The 20737-nt window shown below is 29.8% G+C and overlaps 1 protein-coding gene across 2 annotated transcripts in view; it reads left to right on the top strand.

Moving 5' to 3' along the window:
• CSMD3 (CUB and Sushi multiple domains 3) overlaps window positions 1-20737 on the top strand; it is a 1328729-nt gene that overhangs the window by 487246 nt on the left and 820746 nt on the right. Inside the window, exons 7-8 of one of the 2 annotated variants that reach the window (XM_058275930.2) lie at window positions 206-517; window positions 19510-19587. The exons of the other annotated variant lie outside the window; for it this stretch is intronic. Coding sequence (XP_058131913.1) covers window positions 206-517; window positions 19510-19587 — 390 coding nt within the window. The remainder of the gene's footprint in view (window positions 1-205; window positions 518-19509; window positions 19588-20737) is intronic. 2 annotated transcript variants of the gene reach the window in all.

Here is a 20737-nt window from a genome sequence, read left to right as displayed (position 1 = left end):
TAATATCTATCCATAGGTTTATTAATAATAACAAACCAATAGATTCAGTGTGCTTCACATTTTAGTGCTGTGTTTGTATTTTGCCTCTTCATGTTGATTATCTTTAAGGTAATAGAAGGGAATATAATTTATTAACTTGATCAGAAAAAAAAAACATCAAAATTTAAAAGAAAAAGTTAGCATCTAGTGCTACTGTGTCCCACAGGTTCTTCTACATTGGCCCACACTACCTCCACTGGTGAGTTAGAGGAGCATAACAGGACTACCACTGGTGCTATTGCTGTTGCTAGCACATCTGCAGATGTTACTGTATCCAGTGTTACAGATGTCACCATCCATAGACTTTCTGAGGAACAGCGAGTGCAAGTTACGAATCTCAGAAATTCAGGTCTGGACCCCAACACATCCAAGAACGGGCTCTCTCCTCATCAAGCAGATACACAAAGTACAAGGCGAAGACCAAGAAATGCTGAACAGATAGAAAGAACTAAAGAGCTTGCAGTTGTTACTCATAGAGGTATTGGATGTTATTTTACTTGTGCCCATTTAGTTACAGCCTGAGCTATATTTTGGTATTGATTTCAATCAGAGTGAGCTGAAAGGGAGCCAAGATGTAGGAAGTGAAAGAAAGAGTTCAAATTAGAACCTGAAAAATATAGATAGAAAGAGCAAAAACTTGAATAATTGGAGAACATAAACTTGTTTAAATTAAAATAAAAAACAAATGAAAATGAAATGTAAGTGTTGGAGGGAGAAATGGGACAAGAATAGAAGGAAAGGTATGCATAAAAGGGACAAAAAAATAAGTCCTAAATACATATTGCTTATGACATCTCAGGTATATGTTGAGATTATATGAAAAGAAAGTAAACAGCTTCTATTTATTAATAAGTGCACATACTTACACATCGATGAATTATCACATGTAGGAATTTTCAATATTTGCATGAATGTACATGAGTTATACAGGTGATACTTAACAACTGAAAAATATAGGTCATTTGGGAAAAAAGAAAACATTATATCTGACAATCGTTTTCTATAGCTTGCTCTTCTATTTCCAAATTAGTTATTGTCTAACCATATTACTGTACTGAGAACATATTTCTAATTTGAAAATGTAACAGCTATTGGTTAATATTATGGCTCCAAAATTTAAATATCCCTTAACGTTCTCATTTATTTTTAGAGAAAAAACTATGAAGCCAAGTCTTATATTGATAATATTCTAGCCAACAAATATAAGCCTAGCTTTGATAAAATTAGAAAGTGTAGCAAATATATTTTTTCATTTCTTAGTGGGCAAGTTTCATAGAACAGTATAGGAAAAAAATCAATATAGTGTCAAAAAAATAAAAGGACTTCATTTATATCAATACATGCATCCGTGGAAAAATTAATTAATTGAATACATTTCAAGTACAAAATATTTACATCATTTCCAACTCATCATCACGTGTTCTCTAAATTGGTTATGGTGTATCTACTATGATTAGTTATTCTTTATGCAGAGCATGATATCAGTAATGGAAATGATTCAATGCTTAGAGTACACTAAGGAGAAAAATCAAGACATCTTTACAGAAGTTCATTGAAAAGCATACAAAAATACCTCAGAAGCTCATTCCTATTCCAATTTAAACGGAAAGTACTTACTTTGATACTCTTTAATAAGAAGCAACTAAAATGAATTCTTAACATGTTGTAGACTCCTTTAAAGAATGAAATAGAATCAACTTGGTATTCTGTTCTCTTTTCTGCTGTGCATATTTCCACTCATCAGAATGTAGGGATCATGTAAAATTTATAATTTGCTTAATCAGATAAGCAGTTTCCTATTAAGGAAAAAAATGTGGAAATTATATTAAAATATTAATTTAGAAAAAAACTCTATATAGTTTTCTTTTTTTCACTCTCTTTGGAAAAGTGCATAAGCTATCTTTAAACTGACAAACTCCTCAGCAATCATTTTATCACCCATCAAATAGAAGTAGGATAATTTTCTGATATCAGTTTATTGTAGAAAATCAAATAAAAATAAAGCTTGCCACAAGCTGACTTTTATCCTTATCTCCAAATTCAACTCATTCAGCGTTCACAAATACTCTAATTTCTGGCAAAACAGGATTTTTAAAAAATTTGTCAAATATACCATTTTCTTTTCTATCTCAAACAATGATCATATACTGTTCTTTCTTCCTTTCAACCAGATCATTCTAATTGACATTTCAGGCTTTAGCTTAAATTGTCACTTCCTCCAAAAATTTTAGATCTTCCTGCTATGCCACCATTTTATCTTGCGTTTCTCCAGCATTTGTTACCACCAGCCTATGACTTTCCCTTTAAATCAAAGCTCTATGATGGTAAATGTTGATCATACTTTCCAACACAGTTTCTGACTCATAGAGATATACCTATATATTTCAGTATTACAAATAACTACTTCATTTTGTCATACTTATAAAAGGATCATGTTTTTAAATGTTAGTAGTATATGAATCTCTTTTAAAGACAGCAATAATCTCATGGAGCCCACAATAATGTATTTCTTTTATTATATTACTGTTTCAAAATTCACATAATAAAACTGAATTTAATACCTTGCTTTTAGCCCTTGTACATCTATAAAATCAAAGGAAATACAAATAAAACTATAAAATCCATAAATTACTTACAAACAAATATTAATGTAATGCAATGGATATTATTTTCCTGAAATTAATTACCATCTACATAATAAATATGATAGTGATTGCTACAGGACAGATTCCTATGATGCCTGCAAGTCCCTCCTACTTTGCATTGTGTGATAATTTGGTGTTTTTCATTATTTTTCTCCATTCACACTGCAAATAAACTTTCATTTTTAAGTACCTTTTAATCATCACCAGTTCCAAATTTATCTATTTCAATAACTTGAGAGGACAATTATTTCCAATTGACTGATGTCAATAATGACGAACACAAACAAAACATGGACTCTGAAATTGCATACTGTGTTTGGTACTTGAAACTTGTGCATGTGTGTAGAACAAAAATCTAGCATGATAAATTAAATCTCATCACACTGCAAGTATTTTGTTATCATTAACAACTTTGTAAGTTATGAATAACCTGAAAAAAAGCTTGGGATATTTATCAAAGATATTTTCAATCTTCTATCAGGAACTAATTCAATTAATTCTCCTATTATGCCTTAGTTAAAACATTAGTAATTTAATTTAAATTATCTTCTTAAAATAAGATTTGTCTTTTTCCTTCCTAATAATTATCAATATTAGAAAGTTATCTCCAATTTTCTCTATTTAAAAAGTATCTTTGGTTATTGAGATAAAAAGAGGTAGAAGAGAAAGGTAATACTAATAAATGATGTTGCTTTAGATCTTGAAACTATGCATCAACACCATACTGCATAGTCTTTTGAGTGAGAAAGTGTCCCTCATGCCACCTATTATGTGTGAATCCTTGTGCAGGATACACAAGGTTTTAGAGCTCAGCTTCCATAGCTGTAAAATAGTTATTATAGCACCACAGTATCACGGTATCAAAATCGGGTTATTGTAAGGGTTAAACGTATTATTGGTGCCAAAAATGTTAGATATTTTATCTCAATGGAACAATAAAACCAACTTTCCCACATCAGTGTTGAGCTTTGGGGCAGATACATTGGCTGAGTGTATGATCTGCCCTTATTAGCTATGTGATCTTGAGTCAACTTCAACTCCTGGAGCCCCCATTTCTTACTGATTTAGAATAACTACCATTGGGTGATTGTGTGAAAAAAATTTAGCACAGTGGCTAATATAAGCGATTGACAAATACTAATTATTATTATTATTACTCATTAAACATGTTTTAACACTTTCTATATGCATGACATTGTATTGGACAGCAGGGCCCTAAAAATGAGCAATATGATCTAGACTCTATGTTATCAAGGAAATTATGTAATTTTTTAAAAAAGAATAACTATAAATGTTTTAAATGAAATATTACCACACAGTATTTTTGAAATGTCATTGAAGTACAGGCAAGGGATTGACTATCTCTAAATGTTAAAGTCAAGGAAGATAACACAGAAGATATTTGAACTCATTCTTGAGGGATAAATTCAAATTTGAAGCTACTAAATTACATTTATAATTATATCACTAAGACCCATAGAAAAATGCTGTCACTATCAACTTGTTTTGAATAGAAGTATGAGTCTAACCAAAATAAAGTTCTCCACTATGTAAGGAAAAGTGTTTAAAGTAATAGAAGTAAGCCTAAAAATAATTGACATTATTCATTTCCAAAATATCTAGGCAGTTAAAATAAGATAACTTAAAATCTATTGATATTTTCCATTTCAAGTTACTTTAATATTTTTAAAATATTATTTCTTAATATTTACCTTAAAAACTTTTCAACAAACCCTAAAACCAATAGCTCAATTTAACATCCTACGCGATTTCTACTCAAAATTGACTTAAAATGGCAGAACCTATGTAAAAATATGATTCAAAAATTAGTATTGTATCCCACATTTCTAGAAACACATATATTAGAATTAGTTGGAATATTTAAAGTCATCTAGTACTGCGCCATGATTTAATAGAGGAAATTGTGATCTGGCAGAGCTATACAAAGACACAGTTTTTGTAAAGCTAGACTAGGGCTCATTCATTCAACATTCATTTAGACCTTACTGTTTGCAGAGCTCCATATTAGGTACTATTAAGATTAAAGTATATGAAGATAAGCAAGATTGGGCTTTCTTCCCAATGTTATAGCCCAATACATACCATTTTAATATAAACTTTTAAAATGTGCTTTATTCCACACCTTTTTTGGAGATTTTATTAAAATGAAATTTCTACTATATTTTCAATATGTAAACAAACTAATCTGTTAATGAGCAACCTTGGTACTGTTTTCAAGTACAAGTTATGGTTATATTCTTCTGGAAATGTTCGCATATACATATATCATAATTATTAAGTGTTTCATTTTAGTCCGTCCCAGTGGAAGTTTAGCTTAGATACATATAACATTTTGTGGGGTCAAACATATGTTATGAACATTTTTAACCTCTGCTGCTACAGTTTGTTTTGACATACTGTAGTCAATTCTCTCACAGTATGCTTAAAAGCTAATGATCATATCATTAGGACCTAGCAGGGTTTTAGTTTGGTTTATAATGTAACATGAAATTACATTTAACTGAGATTGAGCACTATGTAGACTGTTTCCCTCAAAAGTCGAGTTTAAAAGAAAACCTATTTAATCATCAGTTTTAAAATAAGAATTAAATTATTATTATCAGCTTTAAGAGAAGAATGGTTAAATTCAGCATAAAAAAAGTCATCTTAGTTCAACAATTTTAATTCAAAGTAAGCAATAATCTTTTTTCAATTTTATCATAAACTAGATTTTCTTCAAGTAAGCTCATATGAATATTTATATGGCTCAACAAAACAGCAGGCTATAAGATGTAAATCCACTTTATATCTTCAGTTTATTTTAAAAGTAAAGTATCTGTGATATGTAACAACTATGTTCAAAAACTGTATCAACACTGTAAATAGAATAGAAACTTTATTGTTGTGTGGAAATAAGAATTCATAAGTACCTTATATGTGCTTATCATTAATAGGCTATTTGGCCACCTTTAAATTTTATTTTAAATATTTTCAATCATATATAAGCAATTAATACTGTTTCAAAAAATCTAATATTTTACAGGATAGAAATCTATAAATTCAAAATATATTGTTTCTGTTCTTTTTCTCATAAACATTATCACAGTGAAGCTAATGAATGTTACTTAGACACATTTTTACCACTAGTGATATGGCCATCAAGTTTTTTTTGAACCTCTTATCTCTGTCCTAGCATGTGATGAATTAAAAAGAAGTATGAGATATGGTCTCTATTCTCAAAGGAAAAGTTGTAGAAATGAGAATATAGAGAAAAATATTGATCAATTATTGGAGTCAACATTGCCATAAGATGAGTGTGATATGTGGGTGGAAATGAGAGAGAGCTGTTTTGATACATGCTGTATTGTCATATGTAAGAGAGATCAAACCTGCCTCTGAGCAGGCAATACAAAACAATTTATTTTTTAAGAAGACTGTGCTAACATTCATTTTTGTTCAAATATTGATTGTGTGCTTCAGGAAGAAGTAAATTCCTAAATCACAAAAAGCATTCACGCATAGCTTGATGTACAATTTGGGTGTTCAGAAAGCATTTAAGAATCAGAGTATTTCAATTATACGATTATTACTGTCCCTTTTAAAACCAAATGTCTTTTATTCTATCCAAAGATATTGCATAGCAAATTAAGATATTTATCAAAATTTTCTATTTTCTCTTGATGTTTGAGTTGACATGTACTTATTTTTCCAGTTAATTAATTTTACACCCAATGTGAAATCAAACATGGAAGTGTTCAAAGCTATTATCAAGAAATTTAGAGATTGGCAATATCATCATTCCAATAAATGTGAACTCAGTCACATATAAATTTTTACCAAGGCCCAATGCCTACATTTATGCTTTAACTTTCAAACAATTCTCCATTTTGGGATCTAACCCAATAATTTCATAACTGTCATTCTAAGAAATGCCCAAGATAATGGTTGTTCTTACTTTCATCACTACCTCATCTCTCATTCTCCCCCCGTCTCTAATCTATCACTTTTTATGTACTTATTTTCATCCTTTCATTCTTGCTTTCCCTTGTTTTCTTTTTCTCTTGCTTTATTTTTCTTTTCTTTTTAAAATTTTTATTTCTTCCTTTCTTTCCCTCTTTTATTACTTATTTCTTCAAGGAATATTTACTTATGTAAGTTAAGTACTGAGTACTTATGAGTCAGGCTTTCTACCAGTTTTTGAGTAAATAGCATTGCACAAAACTGAGTAGACCCTGCTTCATTGAGCTTGCATTCAAGTGAAAAGAAAAACACAAAAAACAAATAAACAAGTAATTATCTGACGGTAGTAAGAGCTGTGCTGAAAATTAAAATTGCGTATGTGATGAATGGCTGTTACCTTAGATTGAATGGTCAGGAAAGACTTCTTTGAGGAGTTAAAATTTAAGCTGAGACCCAAATAACAAGAAGGAGACAACCATTTTAAGATCAAACGGCAATTCCTGGCAGAGAAAACAGCTTTTCAGAAAGAGCTTTAGTTTTACTTAAGAAACAGAGAGGTTGACAAGGAGAGTGGTATGTATGAGGTGGGAAAGGTAGGCTTAGAGGCTTTGGTAAAAAGATTTATTTTAATAAGTATTTTAATGGGCTTTAGCAAGAAAGTAATACTATCTAATGTACTTTTCTAGGATATCACTTTGACTAGAATTTGAAGAATGAATTACAAGTAAACAAAGAGCAGTGAGAATTTATAAGTTATACAGAACTGCAATTTACAGTTGATAGTTCATGATTTTAGACTATATATCTCAAACTTCAATGTGAACACAAATCACCTGGCAGTCTTGTTCGTATTATATTAGAATATGTTGGCAAGCGAGATTCTGCATTTCTAACAATTCACCAGGTTATGCTTGATACTTTGTATAGCAAAATCTTAGATGGATGGTGATTATCATAGAGAGAGAACACAAACCAAACAGCCCTGCTCTCCTTCCACTGCCTAGGAGAAACTGCTAGAATAATCACAATGTTGATAATCTGCCTCAGATAATAGAGTAAGAGTGAAATTTTAATTCTGTTAGATTGATTCTAATGGTGGGAAATTGATGAGTGGGCAGGTGTATTTTCTGGATCAACCTTAATGACAACAACAAATTTAGTCAATATTTAATAATTTTATTTTAAGCATCAATCAATAAATGAATGAATGAATTCCCAAATCAATTTTAGCTAATTTAATAGCCTTAAACTTTATCCTAAATTCCATAACTTGAAAAATTTTATTTCTGACTGTGTTACCAGATAACAACAACAACAAAAAACATCTAGTTTAATTTCCCTTTAACAGTTCAAATCTCTGAAAAGCTAGCTGATAGGCACAAAACCTAGTAAAAAGAAGTATATAAAAATTGATTGCCAGATCAAAATTTCTAATGAATATTTAGGCATTATCAGTATGTATTATATACATGATGAAATTGAATTTTCCTGCTTTAAATCTCATTTCCTCATTTATGAGACTAATAGGTATATTAATTTTCATAGCATATTGAAAGCATAAAAATATAATGTTGAATTTATATCCTTTAAAAAATATCTGCTTACATATGATTCTTGTCATATATTTTAATTCATTTAATTAATTATTAATTTTGACCGAGTAACTGTGACAGTGAAAAGTAAACATGTCTAATGATAGCAGATTCTCAAAATGTTTTGGTATTACATATAAATATTGACTTGTGCATGCTTTATCAATATCCTGTCTTTCTGTTGTTCTTCTATTCCATTTTTCTCTTGACTCCAAATTATATTATTTTGTGAAAAATTGTGTTCAATGTTGATATTTACAGCAATTAAAATTCCATGTTTAGAAGTGTACCAATTTATTATTTAAGTACATAATTATTTATTGAATATCATCCTCATACTCCACTACTATATTTCATCACATTTGTGAAGTTGTCAAAGCAATGTCATTCATAACAATAAACACATTTTTATACTTCTAATACTTTTGCATTTTGTTGAATAAGCTGCCTTTAAGGAGAAAGAAGAGAAAAAATAAAATGTTAGAATTTACTTGATAGCAGGTTTACGCATTTTTAAAAGGCATTAGATAAAATTACTCTGAATTTCTGAGGATTGTTATGACAATATTAAGCAATGAGAATTTTTTTCCACAAATGCCAAATCTGCAAGTAACCATTTTAACATTTTTATCCAATGCTCCCTCCCAAGCCATGCTTTTGACGTAGCCTTACGAAAAGGTTTTAAGAACTTCTCATGACACAGTGTTGTTGGTTTCTTATTCCTTTGAGTGGGTTTTAAGAAACCTACAACTTTTTGCATTAACCAGGACCACAGTCTCGGAATAGGGGTCTTATTTGATTTCGTAAATGCTGTTTTTCAGCTATTCATCCACATTCTTAGGCTCACTTATAGTCAGATAGTTAAGTAGGTTATTGTTTATATTACATGCTATATATTCTTTACATTAATATACTATTTCTTATTTTTAATGAATGGGCAAACGAGAAGATAATAATATGTACTGCACTGATCAGACACGAAAGCTAAACTTTAAAGATCAAAGATGAAAATGCTTTTGTGTGGAACTGATTTCCCCAAAAGTTTGCAGAGCTTTGTATTTTACCTGTGGATGAGCTGAATGTGACGAATGTGACTTTTAATTAATTTTTTTTCCTTGTTAAAATATTTTGAAGGGTCTAGACTGTCTATTTGTGCTCAAAGCTCAAGCCAATGTGGACTCCTCTGCCTTTTGGAGTAAGAAGAAATGGGCCCGCGCTAGAGACATTTTTATCTTGTTCAGGATTATTTCAGGGCATTTTCACCCAATTTTGCAAACAATCTGCTTCTCTTGCACGTAGTTTTCTAGAGCATATGGCTTCCCTGCTGTGCATACAGTGAAGTTACACAATTAATCTTTATAAGTTTTGGAAGAACAGAACCTTCATATATGGCAGAGCAGCATGGTGTTAGGTTTGGGGTGCATTGCATAGGATATTTTTCTCTTCACAATTACAACGTTTGTATTCTAAATCATGGACTATTACATTTTATTGTTGATGCTTGATGTTTCTTTTTATTAAAGTATTCTTCAAAAGTCATTTCTTGGTAATACCAAATGAGATTTTCTAAACTAATTTTTATCCAGAGTCGAGAGATGTCAAAATTTTTTCATTGAGTTTGCTTACATTAAGGAAGAAAAAAAGTTCATCCACAATCCTGAACTCTTTCTTTAAAAAGAAGTGCAGCCAAAGACAATTTTGCTAAAAGACTGGATAATGATTTGAATTTTATGTAGCAGTTGGCTTTTGCTATGCCTTTTTCATTCATCTACTTATATTTTTAAAATAAAGCATCAAGAGGCCTCAAGACATGGGATTATATTTAAGCTTGTTAGCAAATAATTGAGGTTTTAATCCAATATTAAATCCAGTTAATGAAGCTGTTTCTCTTCCATACTAATGTAAAATGTGCTTAAAGTCATATATTATAATTACTTAAATATTGATATTATTAGCTCTTCACTTAAAAGAATAAATGAGAATAAGATATTCTTATCATCTCCTGTAAAATTTGTGGTTTTCCAGAATTCACACTTGTGAGTTCTTATTGAATACCACAGCAATTTGAATGCTGCTATTCATAGTCAAGTGGTGATATAGATGCTAGGATTCATTTAGAGTTAAATGAACTAACATAAATTATAATATTTATATGACCTTGGGCAATCTTTTTAGCCGTACACCCTCTCTCTCTGCTTCTGCAGACAGAGTGTGGCAGGAGGGGGGATAATCGTGTCTTGAATGGATGTTACATGGTTTAAATAAGATGATAGGCAAAGAGTGTCAGAAGCTTTAGTAATACACCCAATAAATGATACCTCCCTTTCTGGAGCTTTTACAAGAAGATATTATACTCTAATGATATAAAAGTCTCTTAAGATAAAGACAAATGTGAGAAAATTGAGAAAATGATTAGCACAGAATATTGCTTCTTAGGTACTTCATTTCCTTAGGAATAAAATATAGAGTTTGATGCAATATTGATAGAGAATAGTGAAAACAACTGATATATTCAGTTCTATTTAGCACCATCCTTACTTGATCTCATGTATAAGTTATTCCAAAGAAATGTGTAGCATTTCAGTACATCTCATTAGCCCCATATTTTCTTTTGTTGATTTTACCCTTAACTCAATAACTGTAAGACCCTTAACTCAATAACTCTCCAACTAAAATAGAGCCAACTCATTTAACTTTCCCCTTACCTACTCTATTTATATGAATTCTCCAGGCTTCTTAAGGGAGATAATTGCTAGAAAAGAACACAGTTCTGAGATCTGGACATTCAAAATCTTTCCTAGGAAAACAATGAAGGGTAGGCTGAAGAGCAAAAGCCACTGATAATTCTTCTTGGATATTATATTTTGAAGCATAACAGAGTCACTAGAAAAGAGATGTTTTTTATTATAGTGCCTGAGAACTATATTTAAAATAAAATCTCTAGTGTTTTCCATTTGGCGATTGTATATCCATCACAGTTCATTAAGAAACAGTGGAACAAGGGCTAATTCAAAGAGGATTTAATTCCAAAGAGACTGTTTCTAAATGTAAGGATATAGAGGGACCCAAGGGAACAGCTGGACTGTCACCATTCCCAGATGAAAGAGATAGGAAAGAAAAGCATTGGACAGAGCCACTCATAGAAGACTTGCCTGAAAGGACCAGTTACCTTCAGTTAAAGGTCTCTCCAACTCCAGTTAAGATAACGGTAAGGGACCTTAAGGAATAAAAATCCTGGTATTACTTTCCTCCTTCCATCCAACCCTAACAGTTCTCTAGAGCAGGGGTTCTTAATTTTTTTTTCCAGGGATCCCTTTGTCAGTCAGGTAAAAACCACAGATCCCTTACTAAGACCACACTATACTGTATTTTTAAATAAATATCACATACACACATCAACACATCCCCACAAGAATAATGTTTTTTTTAAAATTTCAAGCCCATGGACCCCTTTTTAGAACTCCTGTTCTAGAAGAAAAGGGACTGTAGTGCCTCACAAACTTAAATGCTCTTAAGAATCAACTGGGGATGGTGTTAAATTGTAAAGTCTAATTCAGAAGGCCTAGGGTGGTGCTCAAGAGTCTGCCTTTCTAACAAGCTCCCAGGTGATACCAATCCTGCAGACACAATCCCAGTTTTTATAGCAAGGTTGCAGCCTATGCAGATCACCTTCTGGCTTACACAGCAAGGAGGAGAACTGGGAGAATGAATCTGGAAAGGAAAATGGGTGATATGTGGCAAAGATGGATTATGACAAGTGCTTTGTTGTCTTTAAGGTCCTTGAACTTAGCAGCATAGCCCTACATCCAATAAAACTATTAGAGCCCCTTTGTGCTGATTTAGATAGAATTCAGAGGTTGCAAAAGCTTCTAGTAGAAGCTTTTTTGAAATAAAAATGTACCTTGGAATCAGGAATTTGGGAATCCTGTTACTTATTAAAGTAAAACCATTTTTTTCTGTTTTTTAATTTAAAATTATATACAGCACTAATGAAATTTTCAGTGAAAGAATATATTCCGCTATGCTCAGTCTGATGAGATTCATTACCTGTGGTCACTGTTACTGAAGCAGTTGCTCTTTCCAATTAGAGTGGTCTCATTTTAGAAGACAATTTAGTGTACATAACTGATTTCTGACATTGAAAGTGAAACAAATATATTACATGAAGTTACTTTGTTTACTTTAAAAAAGAAATTCTGAATGTTATCATTTGGCATGCTACATTTTCAGTGAAATTACTTATGGCTAAATTAATTCCTGCAAAGAGAAGGGAAATTATAAATAAAATGAAGAGAAAATCATTTGAGTTCAAAAGAATATGATATATCCAAAAAAAGGTTGAAGAAAAGGAATAGACTAGATCTTAATGTTTAACTGAAGGATCTAAGATAATATAAAAGTTAATTTGAAGTTGTATGGAAATGAAAATTAGAAACTTAATTAAATTAAAGCTTGAGAAAGTTATAAAAGTGTGAAAAGTATCTGTAAACCATACCAATGGTAACTCTTCCATATGGTGACTTTTACCAAGCCAATTATAAGAATCCCTAAAGAGAATGTAAAAACCCCACATTTGTCTTATAATCCTGACATTTTACAGCACACCATAACTGTAAGACCTGTTACACCAAACATTGTGGATGCATCTGCTGGTATCCACTTACATGTTATGGATTCCTGAATTTGTTCTATTTCTGGGAGTGAAAAAAGCACATGTACAAATTTTAAAGTCTTTATCCAATAATCCAATAACTAATTGCATGATTTTTAGCCAGTTATTTAGTCTATCCACTGTTTCCAAATTGTAGCTATATCAATTCAATCTATAAAATGATGCAAAAATTAACAAACCAATTTTATAAAACATGATATCTCCTTTTCACATTCACCACTCTGTTCCATTTCCCAAGTAAAAATGTTTACACTTATTTCTTAGTCTGAAATGGTTGAAAAATAGTGTCCAAAGATTGGAGTCTAGGTCGACCTTGGTTCAACTCCAGGACCTTGCAGCTTCAGAATCTTCTTTTTTAAAATGGGAAATGGTCTGTTAGAGTAGCATGTGCCTTAATATATGCTGAATGACTACTTGTGTTCATAAAACTAATATGATTGTATATTTAAGAATGTTTCTACATATTTCTCCTAAATTTTTTATTTTGTTTGAAAGATTTAGGAACTTTCTAACTTTGTATTTAAAAAATTAACTAAGAAATCCAGGGTATGTATATGATTTAATTTTTATATTATCCCTAAATAGTGAAAAACACTTTCTACAAAAATGTTGAAAAGTTTTGAGTGTATCACAAATTCACAAACTGAAACAGTTCCTGACACCAACAAGCTCTTAAAAATTATAACTTTTAATAACAATAATAAAAAATAACTAAAATATTCCAAACTCTACTAAGTGCCAGGCCCTGTGATTTATTGTAAAATTTAAGCACAATAGTAAAGTATACAATTATGAATTTTATTTTAATGAAAATGAGGGCATCACATAAATTTTATATGCATACCTTGTGCATACAAATAAGTATATTTACACATATAACTTTTACATGTATACATTGTGCATCCAAATTAGTGTGGGAACATTAATAGGAATTTAGGTTCTAAAAGAACTTGGGGTGTCTGAAGCATATTACTCATCCCCAGTGATTTTTGTAAGAGAGAGTACATTAAAATTTTAAGTAATTATAAAATTGAATACGCAGTATTTCTTAATAAATTAGTCCAATTCTCTCATTATAAAATTTAAAATATTTTAGTTCTTATTTATTACTAATATGTATATTTGTACAAACTAATTTTTCTGTGCTTTTGAATTTATTGAGTAGTACCATAATTTTTCATCAAGTGGTAATTAGTGTTATTTCTCTTTATACATGGTTTTTCTTCTTTATTACAACATATTTTGAAATCTTAGTCTTCATACAATGATTCATGAGCCACTAATAGTATGCTACTGAATTTTTATTATATCCTTTTTCCCATATAATCCAGAAATAAGATCTAGTTTTAGCATATTTCTAATTATTTTTAAATGGCTCTAGAGAAACATTTATAAAGCAAATTGTCTTCCTTAAAAGTGTATATTATAAATCCAGTGGAAAATCTTATAGAAAAAGTGATAACGTGGACATGGCAGGAATACTGTTTAGCTTTTACCCTGCTTTTTCTTCCTTTTGCTAGGAAAGGAATCACCAACGAGCAGCATCCATGCTAAATATGTTCTGAAGAATTTTGTTTGGCCTGTACGATATGCAGAAAAAATGTTAAATTTTAATGTTTTCAGACCTGGCACATGAAGTCACTACATACCTTTAAATAAACAAAATTTATCTTCTTAACAAAGTTAAATTCTTTTACAACTCCTAAACACATCTTAATCTCTGGGATACACTTGAGGATTCTTGTTATATTAGTCTTTCCTTCTTCTGGTTTCTACTCTTAAATAGTTAAGGTTAAGTGAATGAATCCCTTAGAAATGAGTAAATAAGTTATCTATACCCCAGTCTTCTGGGACAAGAAGAAAGAACTCCTAATTCCTGGTCCAATGATTTTTTTTTTTTATTCTTTCTTAATACCCATGTAAATGAATTTACTGCCAATAGTGAGATATGCCATATTCCCCAAATCAAACATGCACATACACATACATTAGTTTTCCATTTCCAATTTAAAAAACTAAAGGAAATCATTTTCCTTCATTATTGGTAAAATGATGTATTGACTGTAAGAAAAAGATAAGGTTTTAATTAATTAATTCCAAATAAAAAATAAAAATTATGTATCCTGATGCCATGCTATCAAATGTAGTACAAAAGAAGAAAAAGGCATTTTTGTATATTTTTTAAATAAAATGGAACAAAAATAAACCAAAAAAGAAATCAGTAAGAGACAAAGGATTTATGTTCCCAAGGGAAATTCTGCTCCCTTTCAAAAGGATTTTCACAATCTGATTTAATCACAGATTTTTCATATAATCACTGATACTTCCAAGTTATTTTATTATAGAAATAAATACTACAAGCTTGGAATATTAAGATAAATACAAAATAGGAATATTGTATTTATTTTATCTGTGTTATTATATTAGAATTAAATCTAGGTAAACTTTGAGGGCTTCTTGATATTCTAATGACATTTAATAAATAATGTCATAAATCTTTATAAGATACCCTATAATGTTTCTTCAAATTGAAAAAAATCTGCTACTTACTAATAGTAAATATTTCTGATTTCTTTTCTTTTTAAGATAAATATTCTGCAAAATGACAAAATTTTCACTGTATACACAAAAGGAACTAAATAGAATCATAAATAATGGATAAGTGATTTGTGAAATTATGATGAAAAGCCCACAGATTTTCAAACAAGACACCTGAAGCCTAAGATTGTTTTATGACTTTATGTTATAGAAACTCAGTGATAGAAGGACAGCTTAAAGGTCATCTTTTCCAAACAAACAACTGATGTTTGAATTCTCTTTCCTAACTGTGAAATATGAATAGTTTCCTAACATTAAAGACAAGCACCAAAAACTGGGTCCACAATTTCCAGTCTATTTGCTTCCTAATTTCACATGTTCTCTTCTCATATTAAACTGACAAGTTCTCTAGCATAAAAAATAAAGTCAGATGACACCTGTTCAACAAAAATGCTGATAATTGAAATAAAACCATGCTTTCTATCATATATGTACATATATAGTTTATTTTTATAATAGCCATTGTAATTTAAATAATTTTAAATATGTGGCTTTAGCTGATTAATATGAAGGTAAATAAGGTTAAGTAACATTTAATCAGTATCATTTTCTCTTTGTAAGTTTTTAAATGCAGTTTAAAATTCATTTTTGAAGATAATAGAATAATTGATCTGAAAGAGGTTACAGAAATGATCTACTAAGAATTTAAAACTGTTTTCAAGAGGATTATAGAAATCAAGTGGTTTTCCCAGTGCCCAGGGCTTATAACTATTCAAAGGTCAATTTGATTGGCGGCTTGATATTTTTTCTGCCAAACATTTCCACTATTGTAAAAAATTTCCATTAATCTAAAAAGAAAAACAACACCACCACAAAAAAGCATACATTATTCAAATAAAAATGTAATAAAAAATAAAAATTCTTTACTATGTGTAAAGCAAATGTAGACAAAGGATGTGGATTGTGAGCATGTGGCCACAGTTCTTGAATTTAAGGCTTTCTGTAATTACTAGAGATGTACAGTTATCATATATTTAAAAATGGTCAGCCTTTACATATAAAAGTGCTTTATCTCAACTTTTTATCACTCTGTCCCTTCCTAATTTATAATTAAGAAGGGCAAATTTTCCCACAAAATGCCATTTGTTAAATGATCCCGAATTCACATTTCATTTATTTACTGAATAATACATTCATTCCAGTATTATCACATGAATGATATATTTTCCCTGCCTTTGAGAAGATCACTGTACAGGGAGTTGTCACAAGTAACACCCTACCTTTTAACAGTACTTTAGCCTGTAATAAAAAAGAACAACACATTTTAAGTTTGACTCTATAATAAAATAATTTTTACACTCTTATTCCTGAAATACACCTGTTACAAATGTCAGATTAGAGTTTTATGTTAAATGTGCCACAATAAAGCACTCAGTGCTTGATGACATGTTGGGTTTTAATATATATGCTTATAACAAAGTAAAATTTAAATCTTTATGGCATATATTTGGATTTTGGCTTTTCATTGGTATATGGTTTTTAGTAGGGTATTGCAATTTATATTTGCAATATTTTTCCTTTCAACTCACATATGAAGAGGTACACTGTATATGTTCTTTCTCTAAATTATAAAAAGATATAAAGTACTTGTTTACTGCTTAACATTGTTAATTTAAAGTTTTTGTGAATTTTAATTTTGTAACAATTTAATTGAATCCTTTTAATCTCTTAAAATTTATTTTCTTGCAACCTTTCATCTTCTGTATCTGTATTACAGTTATAACTTTAACTTCGAAAATACTGATTTTTTTTTCAATTTAAACTGACATGTAGGTACTTAAAAAGAAAAATAAATTTGTGCTGTATCTGTTTAAAACCAATAAACTAGCATTAATTTAACAGTCATTTAAATGCCTTTTACCAAGTTAACACTTTCTTAGCTAAAGACATTTACTCTGTATCTTAAAGAATTGCCCCTGACCTCACCTATACAGAGAGTCACATTTAGATGTAAGGATGCACATAAACTTGCCACACACAACATACATACACGCACAAGCTTGCGCACACCCAAACACACAGATCCTGTAGTTTTAAGCATCACTTATTCTCATTGACATTATTTATAGCATTGATCTTGACCCACTGAATTTTCTTCTTTGCAATTTTCACCATTGGGTTAACAATCTTTTCATTTATTTTTCTTTCATTTGTTTTCTTATTTTAGAATTCCAGATTTGTGTTAAAACTATCATGAATTCTTCGGGCTCATTTGTAATACTTAAGCAGTCAAATCATATAATGTACAGAAATGTAGAGTATAATTCCTACTTATAATTCATGTTTGGATTGGGATTCTAGAATTATGCCACAAAATAAAAATGCAAAGTTTGTTAAGATGAATTTTAGAGACAGCAGAAAAATTTACAAGTGGCAGTGACTAAATTTGGAACGGTTGAGCATTTCAGTAGAATTAAACTTTAAATTACTCTGGGGAAGCGGAGGAAGAGAATTACATCAAAAATCCTCACTTGCGTGGCATGTATTCATTCTCTCACTCTAATTAAAGGATCACAGATAAAGAATCTCATTCATTTAGTCCTAGTTTCTTATTTTAAGAGAATAAACTGTGATTTAAAAAGTAGCCTCATGTCCAAAATAACACAACTATTAATTGTTAAGAATTGGATTTCTCAATTTCCCCTCCAACGGACATTTTCTTCTTTTTTTTCCCAAATATAGTTAGGTATAGATAGTTCATAATTATGTATTCCAGTAAACCATCAAATCATGTCTCTTTTGGAGATACTAACAACAACATAAAAAAGCATTTTAAAATGTATCATATCCAATAAAACATCCATAATTTGACTAACTGGGCAAAAAGGCAATTAAAAATTAATTGAACTATCTAACCAAGAAATCATTTTTACTTTTACTAAACACAAAACATAAACAATACTTCATTGAATAACAACTTTCAGTGGTCATTCTTAACTATAAACCTGATTTTTAAAATATGTAAAAATTAATTATAATACAGTGGCAGGATTTATAAATCTCTCTTGCATTCTTGTTTATACTTTAATTTTTAGAAAATAAATGAAATTTAAATAACTCATTACATCACATTGCCTAACATTTAAAAAATAATTTTAGTGCATTCCCAATGAAATAGATTTTCTTCATTTGATGTCAATAAAGATTTAAATAATCTTCTGAATTTCAAAAAATCCATAAGAATTGTAATTAATCAAATAATTTACACTTAAAAGGAAACATTTCTTCTTTTCCTTTAACCAGATTAATTGAAGAAATTATTTCTAAAATATTTCAAGTTTAGAAAAAATAAAATCTCAAGCTACTTTATTGAATTTGTATTTAATGTTTTTCTTACTTAGGCTATCCAGTTATATCTATTTTAATATAGAGCAAAATGGACTATGCTAACTTCATGATATTGATTTTCAATATCACAAGAGCAAAAGTAGAACCAGGTTATTTTAGATAGACTCCAAATAGATGAAATATACTTTTATACATTTTGTAAAAAATGGACTGACATTAATCAAAGTTTCAAAAAATGATAATGAAAGGAAATGATACATAGAAGACGTACTGAAATGTATTTTAAGTTTATTCAGTTATACTTTTTTCTTAAATGTGTCCCAATATTTCAATTAGGCTAAATTCCTTTTAAAAAGTATTTATTTCTAAAGCCACATTCATTAAATTCTTCTTATTGTTTTAATATCTCAGCATTTTTCTTTTCCAAGCTTAATTAATTCCATTACAATTTGATGAATTCAAGTGGTTTATGACAAATAGTTATTTTGCTTTGATGCAAAAATGTGGATAAGTATTAAAAATACTTAGTATTAGATTACTAAGTGATTCCATTTTTTTTTTCTTTTTAAATTTTCCACTGGGTACCCAATAGCATCAGGCTTAAGAAAGAAGTTTTTTTTAACTTGCATAATTCCATGCTAACAAAATTTGTTAACTTGAATTTCATTTAAAATTGTATTTCCTGATACATGTTTTTGTTTGTTTTCTTAACTAGTGAAAAAGGCCATAGATTTTAAATCTAGAGGATTTAAATTGTTTCCAGGGAAAGACAACAGCAACAAGTTTTCTCTCTGTGAGTGTACTCCTTTTTGTTACTTTCTCTAGTGCAAGAGTGAAGTTTGTGGTGTCTGTGTTGTTTGTGTGTGTTTTATCAAAATGTTTGTATATTGACCAAATTAACTGCATTAATATCTATGTAACATGCATGATGATTATTCACTATTTTATTATATTTATATATGTAATGGGTTAAATGGATTAATGTGGTAAGCTCCCCAACTTGGATTTTTCTGTTAATTTTTTCCCATCTTTCAAACTGTAAAACCTCTTTGGAACTTTGGTTTGAGGATACTCTGGTTTTGTAATTCCAGGAGGTGAGGGGAAAAAAGTGAAATTCATAAAATTGTTGGTTTCTAAGGAATTTTTGTTAGAACATATTTAAATTTCAACATGAATACTATTTTTCTAAGGGAAATTCTAAAAATAATTTTTAAGTATAGAAGGTATTTTTCCTTTGAGTTAATTTATTCAAATACTTTAAGTCAATAGTCTTTTTAATGTAGGTCCTTATTTAATTTTTTAGTATACACTATTTTGAAAATCTTATCGAACAATGGCCAGAAATACACATATTTATGCCTTGCCTCAATGTGCAATGTTGCTTATGAATTCAGGGTTTTACCAACAATCTGAAGTACATCTTGCATCTCAGATTAAGAATTTCTGAATTAGATTATTGGTCAATATTTCCATAAGCAAACATAAAATATTTTACTTTGGAAATCTATATTTTATGTTATAACTTAACTCTTTGAATACATTCCCTACATCACTGTCCATACACATACCTACTAGAACTTTGAAAGAAGTCACTTATAACATTCGACCAGGCTTCTTTTAAAATGGCATTTAGACAGTAATACTGAAGTGGTTACTGTACATGACATATAGGCTATTTATTTTTATTCTTCAACAAATCTATATTTTTTAGCATCAGCATTGTTGGAATTTTCTTCAATTCCAAATCATCCACTGAAATAAGTTTCTAATCATTTCTTTAATAATATTCTTTCATTCATTACAGGAACAGATTCATGTACATATTTATTGTCCTATATATACAAACAAATGACAAAAATTGAGCAGTAACTTCGAAAATCAAGAAACACATTTAGGGTCTGTATGCTATCAAATGTATGTTAAGGTGTCGTGATTTTATAATG

Source organism: Dasypus novemcinctus, chromosome 14, assembly GCF_030445035.2.
Source record: "Dasypus novemcinctus isolate mDasNov1 chromosome 14, mDasNov1.1.hap2, whole genome shotgun sequence".
In the NCBI taxonomy this organism is placed as follows: Eukaryota; Metazoa; Chordata; class Mammalia; order Cingulata; family Dasypodidae; genus Dasypus; species Dasypus novemcinctus.
This window is presented reverse-complemented; position numbering and strand designations above follow the sequence as displayed.